General features: G+C 38.5%; 2 protein-coding genes across 3 annotated transcripts; both read right to left on the bottom strand.

Annotated features, from left to right (window-relative positions):
* Positions 1–592: 592 nt before the first annotated feature.
* bves (blood vessel epicardial substance) lies at positions 593–19,521 on the bottom strand. Of its 2 annotated transcripts, none has more exons than XM_052578430.1 (8): positions 19,333–19,521; positions 18,706–18,916; positions 14,629–14,753; positions 14,163–14,350; positions 13,953–14,061; positions 9,828–9,995; positions 9,114–9,255; positions 593–1,387 (listed from the first exon to the last, which is right to left on the bottom strand). In XM_052578430.1, exons 2-8 carry the CDS (start codon positions 18,899–18,901, stop codon positions 1,257–1,259), a joined length of 1,059 nt encoding a protein of 352 aa, XP_052434390.1. In that variant the 5' UTR covers positions 18,902–18,916; positions 19,333–19,521; the 3' UTR covers positions 593–1,256. The 2 variants fall into 2 exon arrangements, with proteins under 2 accessions (XP_052434390.1, XP_052434391.1); XM_052578431.1 differs by lacking the exon at positions 593–1,387 and adding an exon at positions 8,729–8,757.
* A 326-nt stretch (positions 19,522–19,847) lies between these two features.
* Positions 19,848–21,926, bottom strand: popdc3 (popeye domain containing 3). Its single transcript, XM_052578432.1, has 3 exons — positions 21,104–21,926; positions 20,897–21,005; positions 19,848–20,826 (listed from the first exon to the last, which is right to left on the bottom strand). Exons 1-3 carry the CDS (start codon positions 21,595–21,597, stop codon positions 20,533–20,535), a joined length of 897 nt encoding a protein of 298 aa, XP_052434392.1. The 5' UTR covers positions 21,598–21,926; the 3' UTR covers positions 19,848–20,532.
* Positions 21,927–22,682: the final 756 nt, after the last annotated feature.

The raw sequence follows: 22,682 nt of genomic DNA, 5'->3' as shown, positions 1-22,682 counted from the left end.
CAAATGAAACTTACCATGATTTGGGAATTTACATACTCCCGTGAGACCTTATTGGATCTCCATAGGCACAAAGTCGCCTGGAACAAAAGTGCACACCATACCATGGTGATATACATGCTAACAAAGTTCAACAGAGACAGAGACCTTGAAGTTAAAGCTCTTTGGCTTTGGAGAAGGTTAGCTAGTTAGTTTTCATTTCGAAAACATTTACATATATACATTTGCCAGGCACTCCAAAGCCAGGCTTTCGAGATAAACATTTTGACAGCACAGTGTACACTGAAGTTATGATATCTGAATCATGTGAGACTGATCTTCATCAATAGGCCTCAGAAAAAATTGACTGTATGTAACATTTATATTTTCTTAAAATAAGAACAATTAAGAAGTCATCTCCTGAGATTAAATATTATATAATAGGCAGTGTTCCCCCTTAATTATTATGTAATCTTTCAGCAATGTTTTTTTTCTTCTTTTTTTTCTACTCCTTGAGTGATTTGTGAATCATTGAAGTGAATCATTAAATATTAAGCACAGTCATTGTTAGGTTAGAAAGAAACTAATGAAACACAGTAGGGAAGAAACACATATCTGTAGTGCCAAACTTTAATCTAAAAAAGTGACTTCAAGTATCAGTATGACTTTAAACACACTAGAAAAGAAAAGAAAAGAAAAGAAAAGAAAAAAAGCATTCAGAAGAAATGGAAATGCTTCAACAAGACATTCAATAAATCCAGTGTTCACTTCATCATAGCTTAACCCTGTAATAACCTGTGTAATAATAATAATACAATTAATTTTAATATATCACTAGCTGTTAACATATCACACAAGAAAACATGATTTAAAAAACAGGAACATGCAAGGAAATGGACATGGTATATGTATGAACTCTGTATCAGATATACCAGTTTTACTGAAGGATAATAAGCAATCAGTTTTGTTTTACACAGGATTAGCACAGTTAACCAAATTCAAAATAAAAATAAAAGAATAATAATAAAAAAGGAAATGTCTTCAAATGCATACAATTAAAATCCTTTCTTTATACAGATTCTACTAAACAAGAAATAAACTATTATATGAGATGGTTTCCAAATTTATTTAAAAGTTAAATTTGTAACACTAAATCAACTCTCATATCTCTGAGGGGGAGTCTGAATTATTTTCCTGTTCAATTAATTTGACATTATTTTGTTATAGAACACAAAGTGAAACACAGAAGCCTGAAGACCATGAGGTGATAAAAAAACATTTTAAATGTCTTCCCTGGGGGTCTTGGAAATGTTCTGGGAGGTAGTGGGAGATTCAAGTTCAAACACATCATCTTCCATTCCTTCTTCAATTGGCTTCATAGTCGTGGATGCTTTTGTCAGAGGATTTTTCTCTGGAGGAAACAAACAAACAAACAAAAAAACAAATCGTCAAAGTCTGAAATAATGTTGTTGGATTTATATATATATATATATATATATATATATATATATATAAAATGTCTTTCACAATAACAGTATGTAGTTACACATTAAGATTTAGGTATATTGTTTTATTTATGTCATATGGAGACACAATTTTCTATCATTCTCTTGACATTATTAATGGTTTCTACAGCTCAGCAGTACTGTTGATAATGTAAATAAAATCACACGAACAATAAACAATGCAAATTTGTTATATACACTCTGTGCATGTTATATAAAATTAGCAGTATCCAAAAAGTGTGGGCTGGAAATCAACGTTTGAGTCTTGTGTCTGAAGGATCGGTCACACTACACTTTTGTTTCCATTCATTTCCATTACTATGCATGCTGGAAACTCAAGATCATACAAATTTCACTGCATTACAAAGTTTTAATTTTGCATTCTGAATTGATTTGAAGTGAAGACATCGAATTAGGTGTGTCACTTCAAAGCTGTAGGTAATTATTTCTTATATGCTGATTTTTCTTTTTTTTATACAATAGAGACTTACATTGCCATATTATGGCTGTACTCAATGAAATTTTGCATGTCCAAAGTCTAATGTGACCGCAGTATATAAGAAGTGAAATAAGTGTTTTTATTGATTAATATCTGACATGCATTAATCGGCAGTACTTTAGTGTGCATAGCCCTTTAAAGATCTGCAAGATGTTTAAATCCTGTTGTATCATAATTACACAATTTCATAAATACACAATTTCTAAGGCCTCTGAATTATCTACATCAGCGGTTCTCAATTCCAGTCCTCGCGCACCACTGCTCTGCACACATTGTATGTCTCTCTTTGTTAACACACCTGATTCAGATAATCAGCTCATTAGAAGTGAGCTCCGTGCATGAAATGTGTTCCGATTGACATGGTCTCTACACAGTGTTTACTGCTCCCTACTCCCTGAGCAGGGGAAATCTGTTGAAGTTTGCTTCACTTCAGAACATTCATTCACGGATTTGCGTTGCACAACGTCCATCTGCACACATGGACAAGTGTGACATCATTTACCTCTGTAAATCAATACAATTTACATTCACATCTCGGACACTTCAATGCACTTTGAATGGAAAATGTATGCTTGCTTCGAACTGGAATCATGGCGGAATATCCTGTGATGTCCACTTCGCAGGGTGTCTATGTTCGAATAGAACAAACATCTGAAGCAATAAGAGAAACGTACAAAATGTGCAGAGCAGTGGGGCGTGAAGACTGGAATTGAGAACCGCTGATATACATGATCAATACTTTGCTGAAAAACGTTCTGTATACATATGTAACCTTGGTTCCCTGAGAAGGGGAACAAGACACTGTGTCATGGTAATTAGTCTGAAGCACGTGTGGTACACACCAATCTTCATTGGCCACCACCTGATGCTAATTGTCCCAAGCAACAAACGACCTGAGAACACAACAGGAAAGAGTTGCAACAACACTACAGAGGGTGTTTGAAAAAGCCACAACCATCTTTCCAAGTGCAAAAATCACCATCTCCACACTACTACCATGAAAGGATTCCCACTCAGATACAATCCAGAGGGTGAATGCAAACCTGTGTAGACCCTGTCCACCCCAACCTCATGTACACCTGGCACATCACAGCTCCCTGGACCTCACATGCCTCTACGACCACGTCCACCTGTTCAGAGCAACTGTTCCTGCCTTTGCAAAGACACTAAAAGATGTTGCAATTAACCATAGCATCTACACCAGTCCCAGAAGCAGCAAAGCTAGGCAGAAGCCAACCAGACAGGGAAAGAACTGCACTGCATCAGAAGCAGGCTAAAGACCCCCTTAAAAACAAAGCATCCTCATACAGCACTTGATCAAAGCCCTGGCAACCTCAGCTATGCCCAGACAGTAAGCAGAAACCCCAAACCAGCACTCACACAAGTCCTAGCAACTGAGCTGAAAGACATTCACCAGATGCTAAACCTAATCTGCTCACACATACTGTCCTAGGTCAGAACCTGCCAACAAAAGTAACCTCCCATGGATAACAAAGCATGTATCATATCATTTTGGAATATCCAAGGCCTGAAGTCATCTGCTTTCGGACTAAAAAGCAAAAACACAGACTTCACCACAGAAATAAAAAAATTCAGACAATCATCCTGCAGAATACATGGAGCAGAGGAGATGGATCAACTGGTTGCCCTACAGGCTACAGAGAACTCATCATCCCATCCACCAAACTGCCTGAAGGAATGCTTATTTAGTAAGTCCAGTTTAGCCCTCTCTATTAATATTGTTAAAACAGGCCAATTGTTTACAGGGATAGAAATTAACAGGGCCATCACCTCAACGGAGAAGAACATCTTCCTGTGTGCAACTTAAATTACTCCAGAAGACTCTCCCTACATCAAAATAGACAGTTTACCCACCTTAGAAGGAGAGCTCTTCCGGTCATAGGGCAACACACCAATCTGTGGAGACTTAAATGCTTAAATGCATCCTTTCTCCACCCACACAAACCCCAAGACTCATCCATGATAAATCAACGAACAAAAATGGAACACACCTTCTGCAGCTGTGTTGTACACTGGGTCTGTACATGCGAGGAGAATGCGAGGAGATTCATATCGTAGAAACCCTTATAGCTCAGTGCTGGGTAACTGTACAGCTGTTTATTTCATCACCGAGCTAAATCCAAATTCTTTCAGAGCTTTCACAGTTAGCCAACTAGTAAAGTTATTCACACGGTTATTCCACAGTAAAATCACCCTCTATCTAAAGAGATCAAAATCTAACTCAAATGTATCAAAACAAACCCGCCTCCACGCCCTAAAACATACTTACAAATGGAAACGTCTCGGTTACGTATGGTAACCCTCATTCCATGAAGGAGGGAATGGAGACACCACGTCGGTGACCGATGCAAAATGAGATATTGCTTTGATGGACCAATCTACTTTGAGTGTAAACTAAACGAGCCAATGCACATTGGCATGCAATTATTGTATCCAGCTGCCGCTGATCACAGCATGAGTATAAGAGGGCAGCAGGTGCAATGCATACCAGGTTTTCGCTGAGGAGCCGAGCCGGAGACCTGGCAGCTCAGTGGCAGTATAGCAACCATGGCGACGGGACATGTGACCAACGCAAAATGGGATCCCTACAAAAGTGCCATGGGTGTTGCCCCTTCCAGTGCCCTGTGTGAGCCCCTGCGCCCCTATTAGGTGTAGCCCGGGGATTGGAGCAAGTAGTTCCGCTCACCATTGTCAAAGCACTACCTCACAGGGTGAGATTGGATAACACTGGGAAAACATACCCGTTCCACTTGGAACAGGGATGCTGCGGAAGCCCCACCCTTCCCGCAGGAGGTCTCGGGAGCAAATACACATATAGCATCCGTTTAGGTGTATATGGAGAAATTCGAGGTAATTAAAGACCATCTTGGGAAGGCAGAAGTCTGCCGGGGCTCTAAGGCTATACACTATAAACATGGATTATACACATATGAGTACCGCTAAGGTCTCAATATGGAACCATATGGTTCTCACAGATTCATCATGAAGGCCTGGTGTTGGATGTTCCACCACATCCAGCTGCCTAGGGTGATGGAGGATCTCAACAGGGTCTATAGTACGGACACTCAGGAGCAGTTTAAGCAAGCCGACACTAACTGGGGCCTCTCAGTGCCACTACTCATTTGAGGTCAGAACACAAGAGGATATCGTCTCTACACGAAGGCTATAGAACCTAGAGAACATGTTAGGGGTCGCCCAGCCCGCAGCTCTACAGATATCTGTCAGCGAGGTGCCACAAGCCAGCGCCCAGGAGGATGCAACACTTCTAGTTGAGTGAGCTCGCAACCTGAATGGGCAGGGCACACCCTTCTGCCAGCCTCCGTAACAGACAAAGAGCTGGTCTGAGGTCCTGAAGCTTTGTGTCCAGTCCACGTAGCATCTCAATGCTCGGACGGTACAGAGCAAAGCCAGGGCTGGGTCTGCCTCCTCCAGGGGCAGCGCTTGCAGGTTCACGGAAAATGCGTGCATGCTAGAAATAGAACCGACGCCTATTTTTAACCCCTCATTTACACTGAACATGTGTGTGGTGCATCACGGCTGCGACAAGGTTTTATTCCATCCTCCACGCGGTGCCAACTCACACTGGGAGCATATCAGAAGCGGAGCGACTGGATGCGTGAGACCACGTGATTTGCATGTCCGACGTGTTTTTCTGATTCCAGAATGAATCTCTCGTCGTCCATTTCTTGTCTCCTACCAAGGATATATTGCCAATATACATGCAATACGTTTGGGAGTCTGCACAGGGTGTTTATTTTGAAATTGACAGGGATTTTTTACTTTTATTTTGTATTTCCGGTGCGACTTGGATGCGCGTCCATCAAAAATAGACTAGGCACCTATAATTAGCGAAGCTGCGCGGAGAGCCGCTTCTGGTAAGCTTCTGAAACACGCCGCGTCGCGGCCGGTGTAAACATAATCATTGACTAGAATGGGCGCGATCAGCTCCAGTAGCCGTGTCGCAGCCGTAATGCGCCGCACACGTGTTCAGTGTAAATGAGGGGTCACGCGACCTGCAAGCGTGTTGGAAGCGTTTCCAGGCAAAATAGAATAGGAAAATATGTTTATATGTCATTTTGTACACAAATACATAATAATTCATGACACTTTGATGTTTGAAAGTCTATAGGTTGACATAAATTCAGATATAAATGTAATTTAAAAAAATTAATTAATAATTATCGATTTTCAAATATTGCACCTGTCAAACATAGTCTATTTTCAACATGAAGTATAGATATTGTTGTAATGAAGACAAGAGCCTGGTCTGTCGGTGGTCTCCCTGTCACCTACAGTAGTAGGCACTCAGCACGGTTCTGGTGACGCAGGCCTACAAGCTGGGATTGTTATTGCTGCACTGTAATCATAGTTATTTATTTATATTTTTCATTATATTTTATTATGTGATATTGGTTTGAGACTGAGAGTATTTTATTTAGTGGAGAACTTTGCAGCAGTATTTTATTTCTTATTCGTTTTTTTATTTTATATATATTTTATTAAAAAGTATTTAAAAAATGTGTATAGTAATAAACAACCTGTCAGAGAGTGCAAGTGCAAGTCTGCAGCAAGAGCCTCTTTGGATGACCAAGTCTTGTGGGGTGTCCCGGTATGCAGTGGATAGTACATAACAAAAGTGCTGCAAGGAAGGATAACTGGTGCACTGGAATCCGGGTTTCATTGATGCACATGGGGAGAGAAGGCTAGACCATTAGGCAAAACTGTTTTTGTCGCTTAATCATTCCATTCCTTGCTGTTCCAGGCAAGCCAGATATGGTTTCATTTTTCATTGTGGGTTTGATAAAAGAGCACTTTGGAATGTAATACAAATGCATTAGTCATCGCCTTGGTAATCCAAGTGTTCCCAGTATGAGATGTAAATAGTGACCACATTATGGAGAATTTTCATATATTTTAATTATAGCTCAAATAGCATTTACTCTACACAAAAAGCGTGCTTGGCCAGCTATTAAGTGAAACTGGTAGCCAGACAACAAACAAGTAACCAGTCCACATCCTGGCCGAGAAAGGTTTGAAATCATGTCAAGTGAAGTGAAGTAACTTGGCCAAGTATGGTGTCCCGTTCCATGAAGTTGTGCTTACATTAAACCCATCAAAGTGAACACACACAGCAATGAATGCACACACACCCAGAGCAGTGGGCAGCCAATGCGGTGGTGCCCAGGGAGAAGTTGGGGTTATGGTGCCTTGCTCAAGGGTCTCATCTCAGTCGTGGTATTGAGGGTGGAGAGAGCACTAGTTATTCACACCCCCAAATTGATCATTTCTGCCTGACTTGAGACTCGAACCTGTGACCTTCAAGTTACATGTATGACTCTCTTTCCATTAGGCCGAAACTGCCCCATGTGATCTAATTGATAGAGAAATAAAGAGTTTGCTGTGCCAAACCAAGGTCAAGTGGAAATATAACTGTAACCATTCATTACCGTTTTTGTCTGGACAGAGGGTACAAAAAACAACTTGAGGGGTGTGCTAGACCAACAAACCCAGCAAGGTGGCCTAACCTTGCAACTGGCAGGACTTAAAGGATCTGGCTAATGTGCCAGATCCATTTATATAATAATAATAATAATAATAATAATAATAATAATAATAATAATAATAATAATGCATTTTATTTAACGCCACATTTAAAAACACCCAACGTCACCTCACAAACAAGCAAATTAAAATAAAAAAATTAAAAAATCACTACACAAAAAAAAGAAGAAAAAAAACACTCCACATATACAGATAAAGTGCAGTAAAGACTCAATTAAAGATTATAAGAAAGCCTGTATAAAAATATATGTTTTAAGAGAAAAAAGCCTGTTGCAAATATCAGGGGGAAGGGAGTTCCATAGACGGGGGGCAGCATAACTACCCTTAGTAGTTAATCGAATCCGAGGTCCCAAAAGAGAAATTGAAGATGAGGATCTGAGAGCACGTGAAGGGATGTAAAAATGAAGAAGTTGAGTAAGGTATTGGGGTGCAAGATTATGAAGTGCCTTGTAAGTAAGTAGCAAGATCTTGAATTCAACTCAATACTTTACTGAAAGCCAGTGCAACTGCTGAAGAACTGGAGAAACTTGCTCAGTAGAGGGTGTTCTAGAAAGAACTTACGTAGTATTTAAGAGGGAACACCTGTGAAAGGGGCATTAAAGTAGTCGTAAGGTGATTAGAGCGTGAACAAGAACTGCTGTATTATTGGTTGAGAGAAAGGGACGGAGACGGTTAATATTATGCAAGTGGAAATATGCAGTCCGCATGATATTATTTATTTGAGTTTCAAAAGAGAGTTTGCTATCCATGATTAAGTACCACAGGACAGATTTAGAGGTCTTGTGTAGTCCATGCCTCTATGCATCTGAGCTGTTTTGGCAGCATGGGGGGACTTACCTGATATTAGGCAGGCAGTTTAAAATGTTTTGGCTGATCGGTGTACATAAAATATACAGTGCAGTGTAGTGCTCATACTTTATGTTGATCTGATAAACTTAGTTGAACATTGTATGACAACATGTTTTATGGAATGAAAGTTATGGACAAACTCATCAAATGCAGTTTTTTGGATGTTAAAGGTTAACTTCATAACATGTCTGGTTATCAGAAGTCACTTTTTTAGCACTAGAAGGGAGTTAATCTACTTTGTGGTTATATTCAAAATGACGATTTTTGTTGGGGTTGAGGAAGAGAAAGATAGTGAGAAAAAAAGAAACCATCTTACACCCCATCAGGCCCGATCTGAGGTCACAGCTAGAGAAGGAACAGGAGGAGAGAACATCAGGGACACGCCCAATATTAATAATTTAAAATCACACCAATGTATTGTGCAATTCCACAAATGTAGTACCCTATTAGCAACTCACACAGGACAGATGGAGTTCAGAAGAGATGAAGAATGCAAATTAGACATGTCTTGACATTTTAAATAATGTTAGGAGTGACAGAAAAGAGTGAGATGTGTGTTTTGGTTTATTTCAGCATTTGTAGAGTCTAATATTGGATCATGCATGGCTTATTGTGTAAATTGTGGTTAGTGCTTGAAATAGAGCTTAGCACTGACTGACCAGTGAAAGATAATGTAGCTCAAGAAAAGACTATAGACTTACGGAGTGATGACCCAGTTGACCCGCCTCTCAGGATTTGGTTGAGCACATCGTCTGTGTCACTGGTGCTAGCCATGCTGTTCCTCATCTGCATCATAGACAGCTGAGAACATAGACTTGGCTGACGGTCCATTTTCTTTACAGCCTATGGTTCAATCACCATAATTTTAGTTAAAAATAATTCTGAATTTAGCTTTGTAAAGAAATATATATGTAGCCATAAATTATATATTGTTCTACAAACATATCTAGTCCTGGCTGAAATTTCTAAATTGCCTAAAATTTACACGTTTTTGGCTTTGTTTTCCTTTTGACATTATTGAGCGACTATGTACAATACCTGCAGGATATTGCTCAAATAGCTTTATAGTCTTTACCTTCAGCAAGAATGAATGCAATAAGAAAACATAGCCAAACCCCAGACAATTTAGTTTATAAATCCCCGCTGAAATATGTCCTGTCCTGACTGGCGAGATTCTGCATCCAATTAGTCTGCTTGCTCAACATTTAAATTGTCTGTTGAGACCCTCCACCTCTGATTGGTTATATCTGCTAAGGGATTTATGTATGCCTATTCAAGCCGCAGGATGTCTTACATGCTAACAGCAAAGTGTGCTTGTGTTTATTTCAGTTGCAGCCATGGCGTGTAGCAGATCTACTCTGCCAAAACCAAATAACATCAAAACTGTCATATTCATTCACATGTTATCTTCTTACCTTGTCACTCAGAGTTGGATCATTGAGAGAGTAAAGCTTGTTGGTGATGTCTTTACCAATGAGGTACCTGAACACCTCGCTCAGAAAAGTGTCAGACTCCAGGAAGTAAGTCAGACGCTCTCTAGACCAGCAAAGGAGCTTGCAGTTTTCCTCAGCAGTGATTGTCACCTGTATATTCATGTGCATAAGACAGATAATTGTAAATTCTGTATATTAGTCTACTCTTCCACAAAATGACCAAATGTTGACATTGTCTTTTTGGGATGGCACCCCTAATACGAATAAAACAAAGAAACATACAGTACAACTGCTAAAATAACTATTTTCTTTTCACCACATACAACAACCTGGAGGATCTTGTCCTATAATCCAGAGTTAAAGTTTGATTTGTCAAATGAACAGCAGCACAGAAAGCAGATACTTTTTGACAAGGTGAAATATGATTATTATTATTTATATTATTATTATAATTATTATTATTGGTAACACTAAAGTATAGGGACCACTTATGACTATTAACTAGTTGCTTATCTTATTCTGCATGACCATATTCTACATCCCTAAACCCAGTGGTGGGAGGTAACGAATTACAACTACTCACGTTACTGTAATTAAGTCATTTTTTCGGGTACTTGTACTTTTTTAAGTATATTTTTAAAGCTATACTTTTACTTGTACGTAAGGATGATGTCAGACGTAACAAGCAGATATTCTTAATGGGGTCCTATTATGCTTTTTCACTTTTTTAATTTTAGTCAGTGTGTAGAGTGTATGTTTGGGCATAACAAAGATCTACAAAGTTACAAATCTCAAAGTCAACTCCAAAGGGAGATATTTCATTTTTTTTAAATCCCGTTTCAAGAACTACAATAAACTGCTTGTTTGCGTTGTTTTTCACAACAATATCAAATTGATATGGCAATATTGATGCCATCCTTATCTATACCGGCACAGAGGGAACTTGCTGCTTTGGCAAGGGGCGGGGCAGTACTGAAACACTGTCTGAGCTGTTCACCAATCACAACACACTGGGACAGCTAACCAATCACAACAGATAAAATTTTTCGGAAGTCAGGTCTTCATCAAACCCGGAACTAATCGAGACATTTGTGCCAAGCTGGGGAGAAAGGTATTGTAATAATGTAAATTATGTGAAAAATAATGTGTTTTTCAAACCACCAAGCATGAGAGAATGTCCTAGTACACCCCCAAAACAAATTCATTTTACTTTTACTTAAGCACTGTTTTGACAGGATTACTTTTATTTGTAATTGAGCATTTTTTCATCAATGTAACAGTACTTGTACTTAAGTAAAAATTTTCAGTACTCTTTCCATCACTGCCTAATCCTACCCAATACCTAAATGTAACAACTACCTTACCAAATATCAAAATGAGGAGTTTATTGAGGCAAAAGTTGCAATGATTGGTTTGTTGATATCAAGAATTGGACCTTAAAATAAAGTGTGACATTATTATAAATATGTAAAGAGTATAGTAAAAAATATTGTTAATATGTTCCCTTTCAGTTCGTCACTCTCGACGTCACATCAGATTACCGACAAATTGTGATCTCGCTAGAGAAACCACTCTACTTTGAGTGTAAACTAAATGAGTCAGTGCAAAATGCCATGCGATTATTGCATCCAGCTGCCACTGATAACAGCGTGAGTATAAGTAGGCACCCGGTGCAGTGCATATTTAGCTTTTCGCCTTGGGAGCCAAGCTATCACATCGTTCTGCTCCTGACTACTCTACTGAAAGAAGAAGACTTAACGAGCACGCTCTCTGGGAGCTCTTCATGTTGTCGGTACAGCACTTCAGCTGTGGTGGTTTCCCGTGTCGAGTGGGATGCACACATCAGGCTGCTGGCTGATGGTCACGATCGCTGCCTCACATGCCTTGGCATTTAGCATGCTGATCTGCCATTTGTGGATGAGTCATGTTCTCAATGTGGGAAAATGATCACCTCTGAGTTGCTGGCCAAGTTCTGTTTCCTCAAAGGGGCGGAGGTCTTTTGCCTCTGCCTCGATCTAGTTCTCGTCATGGCGGTAATCATGTGAGGGCTACTTCAGGCAGTATCATGGGTAGTCTGAGTATAACCAACCCATTGCTCCTCTTGCACTCCGCAACCACTTGAGCTGCCAATGAAATGTGCTGGGCCTTCTACAAGGAGCTACCAGCAGGATCCTTTGGTGCTCCTCCAGATGACAGGATGTCAATCACTGCATCGGAGGGTGAGTCAGAGCTTTCTGGAGAGGAAGATTCAGCTGCTCTGCTGTCCTCCGGGATGGTAGCAATGCCTAAATCGGATTCGAAAATAATGAGTATGCTTTCCTGGGTGGACATGAGGGTAGGGTTCAAGTGGAGACCTCCACCGTGTCCTAAGCCCTCAAAGTTGGATGATTGGTTCGTCAGGTTGGCACACGCTGGTTCTCAGCGCCCCACCCCGGTGCCATTCTTCCTGGAGGTGAATAAGGGGCTTACCAGATTGTGGATGGCAACTTTTCTGCTGGAAACCGACTGTCAACTCCTCCTCCCTCACCACTCTCGATGGTAGTGCAGCTAGGGTGTATGTGGGCGTCCCCCCGGTGGTTGCAATGCAGTTGTGTCATAAAACCTCCTCTGTTTTCCAAAATCTTGGCAGGAGAGTGGATTTCTCTGTCTCTGGATCCCAAGAGGGCACGGAGAGTCACGGACAGACCAACACCGGACCACATCCATCCTCCACTCTAGCCAGTAGGCAGGAGCGGGTGGTTCGGAGGATCGTCAAAGGCCCTACTCGCACACCTTCTTCCAAGACTTGGAACCAGGTAAGTGTTGCACTCTACACTCAAACCCCTCTTCACCTCGCTGACTCTAAGGTAGGCCCAACTATGTGCCCAAGGTTCCACTACTCTGTTCAGCGATCAGGTGGTGAGTCTGCAAGTGCTGCCCCTGGAGGAAGCAGACCTAGCCCCAGCTTTGCTTTGTCCCATCCAGGCATTGAGAGACTACGTAGACAGGACACAAAGATTCAGTACCTCAGACCAGCTCTTTGTCTGTCACGGTGGCCGGGGAATGCCGTCTCTAAGCAGAGGATGGCCCACTAGATAGTGGATGCATGATCACCCTGGCTTATCTGGCTTAGGGTGTGCCCTGCCCACTCAGGTTGTGAGCTCACTCTACTGGAAGTGTTGCATCCTCCTGGGCGCTGGCTCGTGGCATCTCGCTGACAGATATTTGTAGTGCTGTGGGTTGGGTGATCCCCACACATTCACTAGATTCTATAGCCTTCGTGTTCTCACCTCAAACTGGTAGTGGCACTGAGAGGCCCGGTTAGTGTCGGCTTGCAAACTGGTAAAGGGTTGGGTTTCAAATGTAGAGACCTTATTGTATCCCATATGTGTAAAATCCATGTAATCGTCTCAGAGCCTGTGTTTCCCCGGCAGACTTCCTGCTATTTTCCAAGAGGGTTAAAAAGACCTTTAATCTTCCATATGCACATAAATGGTTGTTCATATGTGTATGTGCTTCCGAAACCTCCTTTGGGAAGGATGGGGCTTCCTCAACCTTCCTGTCCCAAGTGGTACGAGTACGTTTTCCTAGTGTCTTTCAGTCTTACTTAGTGGGTAGTGCCATAGCAGCAGTAGCTAGTCTTGAAGGGGCAGTATCTGTGGCCTTTTGGCGAATGTCCCGGTTACGCATGTAACCCTTTTTCCCTGAAGGAGGGAACGGATATGTCACATCCTGTCACCACAGATTCTGTACCACCGTTGAGCGGCCAGGTTTCTCAGTGAAAACATGAATATGCACTCCACCTGCTGCCTAATTATAGTCATGCCGTGATCAGATACAGCTGGATGCAATAATCGCATGACATTGTGCATTTGCTCTTTTAGTTTACACTTAAAGTAGACTGGTCTTTCTAAGCGAGATCCAAATTCGTCGGTCATCCGATGTGACATCTCTGTTCCCTACTTCAGGGAACGAGGGTAACATAAGCAACCGAGATGTTTTATATCAGGGTTGGAACTGAACTCTGCAGGAAAGTAGATCTCCAAGAACAGGGTTGGGCACTCCTGATTTTTCACCATTAAAACTATTCATAATGGATATGTTTAAATAATATACTTTAAACATTACCTGAAACCTCTCACCCCTGTTCATCTGAGTCGATCTGAATTCTGGAGAGTCGATGAAAGCATTGGTGTAAATATTATGCAAGAAATGGCCACGGTATGATACCTTCATCCTGTCAAATCCATACATTTAGTCAGAAAATTCAAAAACAATGCACATATAATAGGAGAGCTAGAAAGTAAATATGGACTCTTAGTGAAGTGAAACACCTACTTTCCTTTGAGAAGAATGCTGAGGCGCTCATCAACAGAGGTCTTATCTTCTGCTGCATAGACCTGGCCCTTCTTTAAAGTTTGGATGGTGCAGAACTGACCAGTGAGCCTCTGAAACAGAGCTTCACGTACATGCAGGGGCTCGAACATGCGCTTGTACAAAGATTTTAGCTCCCTGTCAATCTTAATCTGGAATTAAACAACATAGCCAAACAGGTATATTGAATTTAGCACAATGGGAAAGTTATGGTGGTGACCATCACAACTAGAAATTGTACATAAACTACAATTACCATTCATTAAGACATAAAGGGAGAAAGATGATAAAAGCAAAAGCTTTTTCCTCAACACAATTCATGATATTTGACCTCTGTTTACCTGTATGCAGTTTAAGCATCTCTCAGCCATGGACATACAAACAGACTCTATCAATAATATGTAGCTTTCTCATTGGTGTCTGTACTCACCGGTCTGCGTTTATAAAGCAGGAAGAAGAAATGCATGAAGTTCACCAGAAGGAAAACCACATTCCACACCATCACATCCAATGTACATCTGTATAATGTGGCCCATGCTATAAACAATGAGCACCCTGAAATCCAATAAAGATAAGCATTTCAAATCCAACAAAGCTAAGCAGTGTTATGAATCAATACAACATGAAAACATGAAAGCATGTCATGCCTTTATTGGATAGAGCAGAAGAGGGCAAACAGGAAAGCAGTCGGTTGAGAGAAAGGCAGGTTTGGCAAAGGACCTCAAGAGGGGATTCGAACTCAGGTCACCGCTAGCATAGTTGCACTACATAAATGCACACTAACCACAAGGTTATTAGTCCCCCTACATAAAAACTGATTAAAGTAGTTGTTTTGTTTGTTTATTAAAACTACATATGAATTTTTATTAGTGCTTTCAAATGATTAATCACGATTAATCGTATACAAAATAGAAGTTCTTAGCAATACATATCACAATACAAATTACGTTTTGATATACAGGTGCATCTCAGTAAATTAGAATGTCATGGAAAAGTTCATTTATTTCAGTAATTCAGCTGAAATTAAGATAGTTAGACAGTAAGACACCTCAGATATTGTCTGTGGTTCAGGAGTGGCTTACGACAACTGAAATTCACTAAAATTCTTAAATCGATTTTTCTTGACAATCCTCATAAGGCGGTTCATATGCGGTTCTCTCGGTTGGTTGTACATCTTTTTCTTTCACACTTTTTCCTTCCACTCAACTTTCTGTTAACATGCTTGGATACAGCACTCTGTGAACAGCCAGCTTCTTTGGCAATGCATGTTTGTGGCTTGCCCTCCTCGTAAAGGGAGTCACAATTAAAAGAACCAAAGACTTAAACTACTTCAGTCTGTGTGCATGTAATTTATTTAATTCTACAGTTTCACAATTTAAATTGAATTACTGAAATAAAATAACTTTTCCACAAAATTCTAATTTATTGAGATGCACCTGTATTTACAGTAGGAAATTTACAAAATATTTTCATGGAACATGATCTTTACTTAATATCCAAATGATTTTTGTCAAATATATCCCAGAGATTTAAGACTGGTTTTGTGGTCCAGGGTAACATATGTATGTGTACTGTATATATTTATTATTTATACATAAATACATAAATGTACCTATTAAGCTGACGTACCCATTAAGCACACTTATAAAACACACATATTTGATTTTAGAAGCTGTCTAAAAACTTTCACCAAAAGAGGAGCCCTTTAAATGTGCATTTTATTATTATTATTATTTTTTTATTTTATTTTTTTTTTTAGATATTTAAGCCTTTATTTGGTAGCACTTTATTTTACAGTCCTGTTCCCCATGTACATACTATGTACTTATTATCGTAATTACAATAACTATGTTATAACTAGGTAATAATCCTGAACCTACCCCTAAACCTAACCATATCCCTTGTCTCACCAGAACTTTCTTAGATAAATACACTGTAAGTACACTATAAGTACATGTAAGTACACGTACTTTAAAATAAAGTGCAACTCTTTATTTTGGGTAAATTTCACTAGTTATTGTAAAATTAAAAGATTAATGTTCAGACTTTTGCATATTATAAACAATAACTTTAATGTGGGAAATAATTACATAAGATCCAAAGGATAGTTTAAGCAACAATGCAGATGCTACAGAACAGAGTTAGCTGAATAGCTGTATAATATTGTGTGCTACGCTAACAAATTACTTCACAGGCATTACTGGCTTTTGGTTTAACATCCATGATATTATCAACTGACAGTTTATTGCTGGTCTGTCATTTTACACTGCTGTAATTTTTTTAAGATTTCCTATTATTTTAAGGTGAGCTTAAAGGGTACACTACTATGAAAATCACACATCTTCAGTGTGACATCATAAGAAAAAGTATAATTTCATAAATATTGTAAAAAATATTAAAATATAATATGATTCTTATACATGACCTAGAATATTTAGCAAAATCCTGTCATTTTAATAAATATTACATGAAATTTATAAAAAAAAAAAATGTGTCCTCTCTTTGAGCTCTTCATAAACATACTTTAAATATTATTTGAATTTTTTATTACTAAATGTCATTAGATTTTTTTTACATTTGTGTTACTTAGCTGAACCTGGACTATGTGCTTAAATGACACTTCACTATATGAATATACAACTGATCGACTTCAATGCCTTGTTAATTGATTTTAGTGTTCTATTTATTTATTTATTTATTTATTTTTTGATTGACTTTGTACCTTCCGAAATATATATATTTATAATTATTCTTTAAAAATTTATATTAATATAAACAAGAAATTTTTATAAAACATGATGTGAGTCTAATGGGAACAGGGGTGTGCTTAAAGGGTACATAAATGTACCCATTAAACACAGCCAGACTTTTTTAATTTAATTCTGCATATCTTAATTGAAATGCTTTTGTCATTTAAAATAAAACTAAATATTTTTGTGTGAGAAATTCATTTTTTTAATATTTAATATTAATATTTACCTTGAACAGTAAAAATGTGTCATTGTGGATTTTGGTGAGCTTAATAGGTATGTTTACTCTACACAAGCATGTTTATATTTCAGTTTTATATATATATATATATATATATATATATATATATATATATATATATATATATATATATATATATATATATAATATAAATGATGTTCATATAATTATAAACATGTAAATACATGGAAATATTTTCAAAATATATACTTTATGTGTTTGTATTTATATAAACATAATAAATATAGACAGAACACACATATTATGCAAACAAAACTTTTATTTTGAATGTGATTAATTGTGATTAATTATTCGACTGCACTAATATTAATCCAGATTAAAAATTTGAATTGTGCATTAAAAACAATTGTATTTTGTATTGTGACACCCCTTTACATTTTCAAAATATTCTGGGCAGACTTCCTTAAAACAGATATAGACCATACTTGCCACTACTTTTATTATCATGTTTATTTTATGGGATTAATAATAATTAATCTAATCTAGCAGCTCAGTGGTAGGTAATTTCAGACACTTTTGTCATTCTGGTATTTCAATGGTTTCGATAATTTGTTACTTGAGGTCCAAAATATTTAATCAAATCACAGATTCATTCATGGTATTTTAGTATTATTTGAAAATTATTGTAATATTTATTCATATATGTATATTTTTGATATGTAGTAGCTTTCATTTTGATATTTTTAGGTTTTATTTTTAGTGTAAGTTTTTGTAATTTTGCTACATTCTTTTATTTTACTTTATATATCTTTATTTTTATTTCAGTTGTAGTTTTAATTAATAGCACACCAACATCAACTTTTTTTTATTTAATTTAGTTGCCGAGACATTTCTGAATTTTCATTTGTTTTATAATATAATATTAATATTTTATTTTTATTTCAATTTTATTTCAATGACCAAAAATGTGTTAGTTTTAATACCTCATCTTATAATTATCATTATTTTTTTAAGTAGCCTGTACATTAATCTATTAATATCCCAGCTCAACAACTTTTTGGGGAAGTCGTGGCCTAGTGGTTATAGAGTTTGACCTCAGGGGTTGTGGGTTTGAGTGTCAGGCTGGAAATATCACGACTGAGGTGCCCTTGAGCAAGGCATCGAACCCCCGCAGTATAAATGGCTGCCCACTGCTCCGGGTGTGTTTTCACAGTTTGTGTGTGTGTTCACTGCTGTGTGTGTGCACTTTGGATGGGTTAAATGCAGAGCACCAATTCTGAGTATGGGTCACCATACTTGGCTGAATGTCACGTCATTCAGTCAAGGAACTGACTGCAACAAACGTTATGGAATTAAATCTATACAATGCATTAAGTTTAATCAAACTTTCAAAACTTATAGGACAAAAAACTTATAGGACAATTATTCCAATTGTTTCAGTACATGTGTACGACCATTTTAATCTTCAGGATAATTTATCTACGTTAAGATAACTAGCCAAACAAAAGTATGCGCATCGCTATTCTGTTGAGCACCATGAGAGGGCGCTCTGTACCTGTCATCAGCAGCAGTCTGAGGAAGATCATATGAAGCGCTACTGTGGTGGGGATGAGGAAACCTAGACCAAGGCTCAGGTTGGCCAGGTGGAACAGCAGGTGATGAGACTGCTCCCAGTCGTGGCATAATGTGGCATTTGAATCTCCAGCGCTGGAGGGCAGTGGAGACGTTGTGTAGGTTAAAGAGTCTGACATTCTGAAGTTTTCAAGCTGATGGGGAGATGGCCAGAAAGTAAACTGTTAGAAGCCCAGCATTCATAAACAAAAGCAAAGCAGACGCCAGAAGGGTTCTGAAGAGCTGCTGCATTTATTTCAAGGGTGTACGTTTCATGTCAAATGATTGATACATTTCTAATAAATCTGAATTTCAAGCATTTTTTTTTACATCAGTAGTCTATCTGGATATAAATGTTGTAGGCTAAATGTCAGTCAGCGCAACGTAAACGTACTGTCAGAAGTCAGAAAATGCGCACACAACTTTCGAAGACATTTACAAGCCAGAAATGCAGCCACTGACCTCCAATATAGCTGCTTGTGCTTCGTGTTAATATTGGGTATTGCTTAATTAAAAAGGTTATTTTAAAATGCTTTATTAAGCCCTGTTAATTAAAGCAGTGTCTACTCACCGATGTTGTCGATGCGAGGTGTAACGTGCTCGGTCTGGAGGAATGTGAAGGCAGAAGATAAGACTGTTCTAGCCGAGCTGAGAGCTGAGAGCTGCAGTGTGTGAGGAGCGCATTCCAGCCACATGACAGGCATTGACTTAAAAAGGGCACAAACCAAGCGGCCACTCCTCTGTCTCCTAAAGCGACTTCTCCACTAGAGGGAGACATTTATGAGCGCGCGTCTGTTTGGTTGACACGGAGGTACACTAAAACATGGTCCACCACCACACACCCTTAATTGTAATAAAAATAAATTAAACAAGAGCGCCCTAAGATCAATTTCCACCTGGCAAAAATGTTGTTGTTTTTTATCAGCCAATTGTGTAAATGCTGACACTAAAAGTCAGTGTCGAAGCTCTTAGATGGGATAATCTTTAATGTGCACTGGTTTAAGTTTTGATTGCAAATATAAGGTTGATACAGTAGACGTACTCCTGTTATCACACTCACAGCTGAGCCAAATGAGAACTGCATGGTTTAGAAACACAGGTTTCTGTTTATTCAAAACACAGATAAGCATAGGACAATACAAATATTCAACAATACAATCTTGACAAAAGAGGAGAGGAAATTTTACTTCACTAAGCCTGTCAGAAAAACTGGTCTCATAATGTCCTTCTCACTTCTCAAATACTATACCCCTTCATTTGATTTCTGTGACTCTATAAGATTGGTTGAATGATTTTTCAAAAGTATGTTAACAATTTGTTCTAAAGCACACAAACTACAGACATAGGCAATATGTTTCAGATAGACAGATTGATATTTCATAGGCTAGGTGATGTACAGTAGGATGTATTGATGATTCAGATAGATGAAACTATCTTTATGTTTCATGTGAGAGCTTGTTTCAGTAGCTAGAGTTAACCTCTCATTTATTAATTCAAACGTTTCCACAAATACAGGTTATGAGAGACGACAGTTTAATGAGTATCATACTGAAAACCACTTCATCTTCTGAATAATTTTGAGATTCTCGTGTTGAAAAATAGCATGGCTAAAAAAAAAAAAAGAAAAAGAAAGAAAAAAGAAAAAAAGAAAACACCGATTTCAGGAGGTCACTTAAAGTTTATCCAATATTAAAAATAATAATAATAAAAAAATGGAAAATTAATTGCCATTAGTAAATTTCTAAGCTCCTAAAACTGGAGCGCGCGTTTCTCACGAGTCTCTTTCTGCCGGTTTGGTTTCACTCTGTTCCAGCACTGGCCGGGATTCACTTGTGTTCCCTATTTCTGGCTCTGGCCCGTGACAGAAGTTTGGTAACCGGAGATCGTAGCGGAACCCGTGGGGGTCGAAAGCCTTGTCGTTGAGAGAGAAGAGTTTCTCCGCGATGTCATTGCGCACCAGCAGCGCGAAGATCTTGGCGATGTAGCGGTGCTGCGCGAACAGCAGATAGAGCTTCTTCCGTCTCCACACCACGTACCTGCACCGGTTATCTGCACGTAACGTGACCTGGGGACAATATCAGAATTTGTTCCATTATAAAGCTTACAGTGCGAACACAAACACACAATTTATTCACCTGAAAAACCCCTTCTTCTGAAGGTCTGAGGGAATCCCACTCTGGAGAGTCCAGGAACTGAAATGGATAGATGTAGTGCAAAAACTCCCCGTTCACCGTCACTCGTATCCTGTTTTAGAAAAAGCGAGTGTCTTGTTTGCTTTAAAGCACAAATAGTAAACATATTACGCGGATTATTTCTATAGTGATGAAAGTCTATTTACTCACCTGCCTGAGATGAGAACTGACAGTTTGTCGATGGAGGTTTTTCCCTCCACGGCGAAGCAGTGGTCTTTATCTAGAGTATAGACATCGCCCTCACAGCACTCCACGATTTTTCCGAAATGCGTTAAGGAGACTCCAAGCTTTTTGAACTTATAATCGTAGAGATCCTGGAACTCCTTACCAAAAGTGACTTTGCGCAGTCGGTACGACACATGAACGACTTGTGCCAGACAGAAGGCGAAAAGCGCGAAGGTCCACGAAAACGAGTCAGTCGTGCAGGGATCCGACCACGACCACATCGAGTAACAGAAGAACCCCAGCGTTAAAAAGCTGAACATATAGAGTAATCCATAAAAGCCGCTGCCTCCCATAAATCCCAAAACCAGCAGTATATGAGCGAGATGAAACACTGATCCTTCAGGGTTTTCCTTCCATTCTGAGCACACTGGGTATTCCAGAGTCTCTGCTGTCAAGTTATTCTCTGTCAAATGATCCATAATGGAAAACGAATAACTGGCCAGACGAGAGTCGTGTATATGAGCTGTGCACTCCTCTGAAGAGATATGACTTCAAGCTCCTGTGATGAACCGACAGCTCTTTAATGCGCACACAGAAACACAATCCTTCAGCCTCCCAAAAGGAAACTATTCCTTAAAGTCTGCTGCTTTGGAGACGTAATGGAGTTCTCATCTATCTTTCTTGAGATTTCACTTTACAGAGGACTAAAACAACATACAGAACTAACAAATATTGCTACTGACTATGCAATCACATTGGAATTGCTGTTAATAGTGTTGATTGTCTGGTTGATTTGGTCTTGTATACATTTTTTAAATTCCTGTCATTTGCACATAAACTGATCACCACTTATAAGCTACTACTAAATATTGTAGAAACATAATTTTCTGTAAAGTTGCTTTGCAATGATTTGTATCATAAAAAGCGCTATACAAATTAACTTAAATTGAATTGACTAATGTTAATATGATGCCATGAATTAAAGAGGCTGAAATATTACCACCTCCACACGTTTTTGCCATAGTTTCTTCTTATAAAAAAGAGTTGTAATTCTTTTTGCACTGATACTTGACTGGAGCATTAGTATACTCTACAATTATAGTTTGAAAGTACTTTGTAAAAATGTGACCAACATGCACACTTACCAGACCGTTGTTCCCCAAAAGGATTGCTTAAATCATTGATTCTGAAAGATTGGGTTGTCAAGCCCCATTAGTGCAAAGAATATCAACATGGATGCGACTGAGAACATGGAGACGTTTTATTTCCTGTTCAGCAGGATGCATTCAAAAGCAATTACTTATTTTCTTATATTGTGTACTAATCACTTCAGTAAGTATATATATATATATATATATATATATATATATATATATATATATATATATATAAGCTGTGTTGTAATGGAAAATTAAAAAAAAAATTATATATATATATATATATATATATATATATATATATATATATATATATATATTTTTTTTTTTTTTCCTTCTAATTTTCCATTACAACACAGTTCTTGTAGCACCCCTCACCACACCAACTGCATTTTTAATTTTAATCT

The sequence above is a fragment of the Carassius gibelio genome, chromosome B16, assembly GCF_023724105.1.
Source record: "Carassius gibelio isolate Cgi1373 ecotype wild population from Czech Republic chromosome B16, carGib1.2-hapl.c, whole genome shotgun sequence".
Classification (NCBI taxonomy): Eukaryota; Metazoa; Chordata; class Actinopteri; order Cypriniformes; family Cyprinidae; genus Carassius; species Carassius gibelio.
The sequence above is the reverse complement of the archived record's forward strand: the minus strand, read 5'-3'. Positions and strand labels throughout refer to the sequence as shown.

Coding starts and splice junctions, on each gene's coding strand:
- bves (XM_052578430.1), bottom strand. CDS start 18,901: ATGTCAGACTCTTTAACCTACACAACGTCTCCACTGCCCTCCAGCGCT. Junction 14,351..14,628: donor TGCTTTATAAACGCAGACCG/GTGAGTACAGAC, acceptor GTTTAATTCCAG/ATTAAGATTGACAGGGAGCT. Junction 1,388..9,113: donor GTCAACTGGGTCATCACTCC/GTAAGTCTATAG, acceptor TGTTTCCTCCAG/AGAAAAATCCTCTGACAAAA.
- popdc3 (XM_052578432.1), bottom strand. CDS start 21,597: ATGGATCATTTGACAGAGAATAACTTGACAGCAGAGACTCTGGAATAC. Junction 21,006..21,103: donor TCAGTTCTCATCTCAGGCAG/GTGAGTAAATAG, acceptor TTTCTAAAACAG/GATACGAGTGACGGTGAACG. Junction 20,827..20,896: donor CAGAAGAAGGGGTTTTTCAG/GTGAATAAATTG, acceptor TATTGTCCCCAG/GTCACGTTACGTGCAGATAA.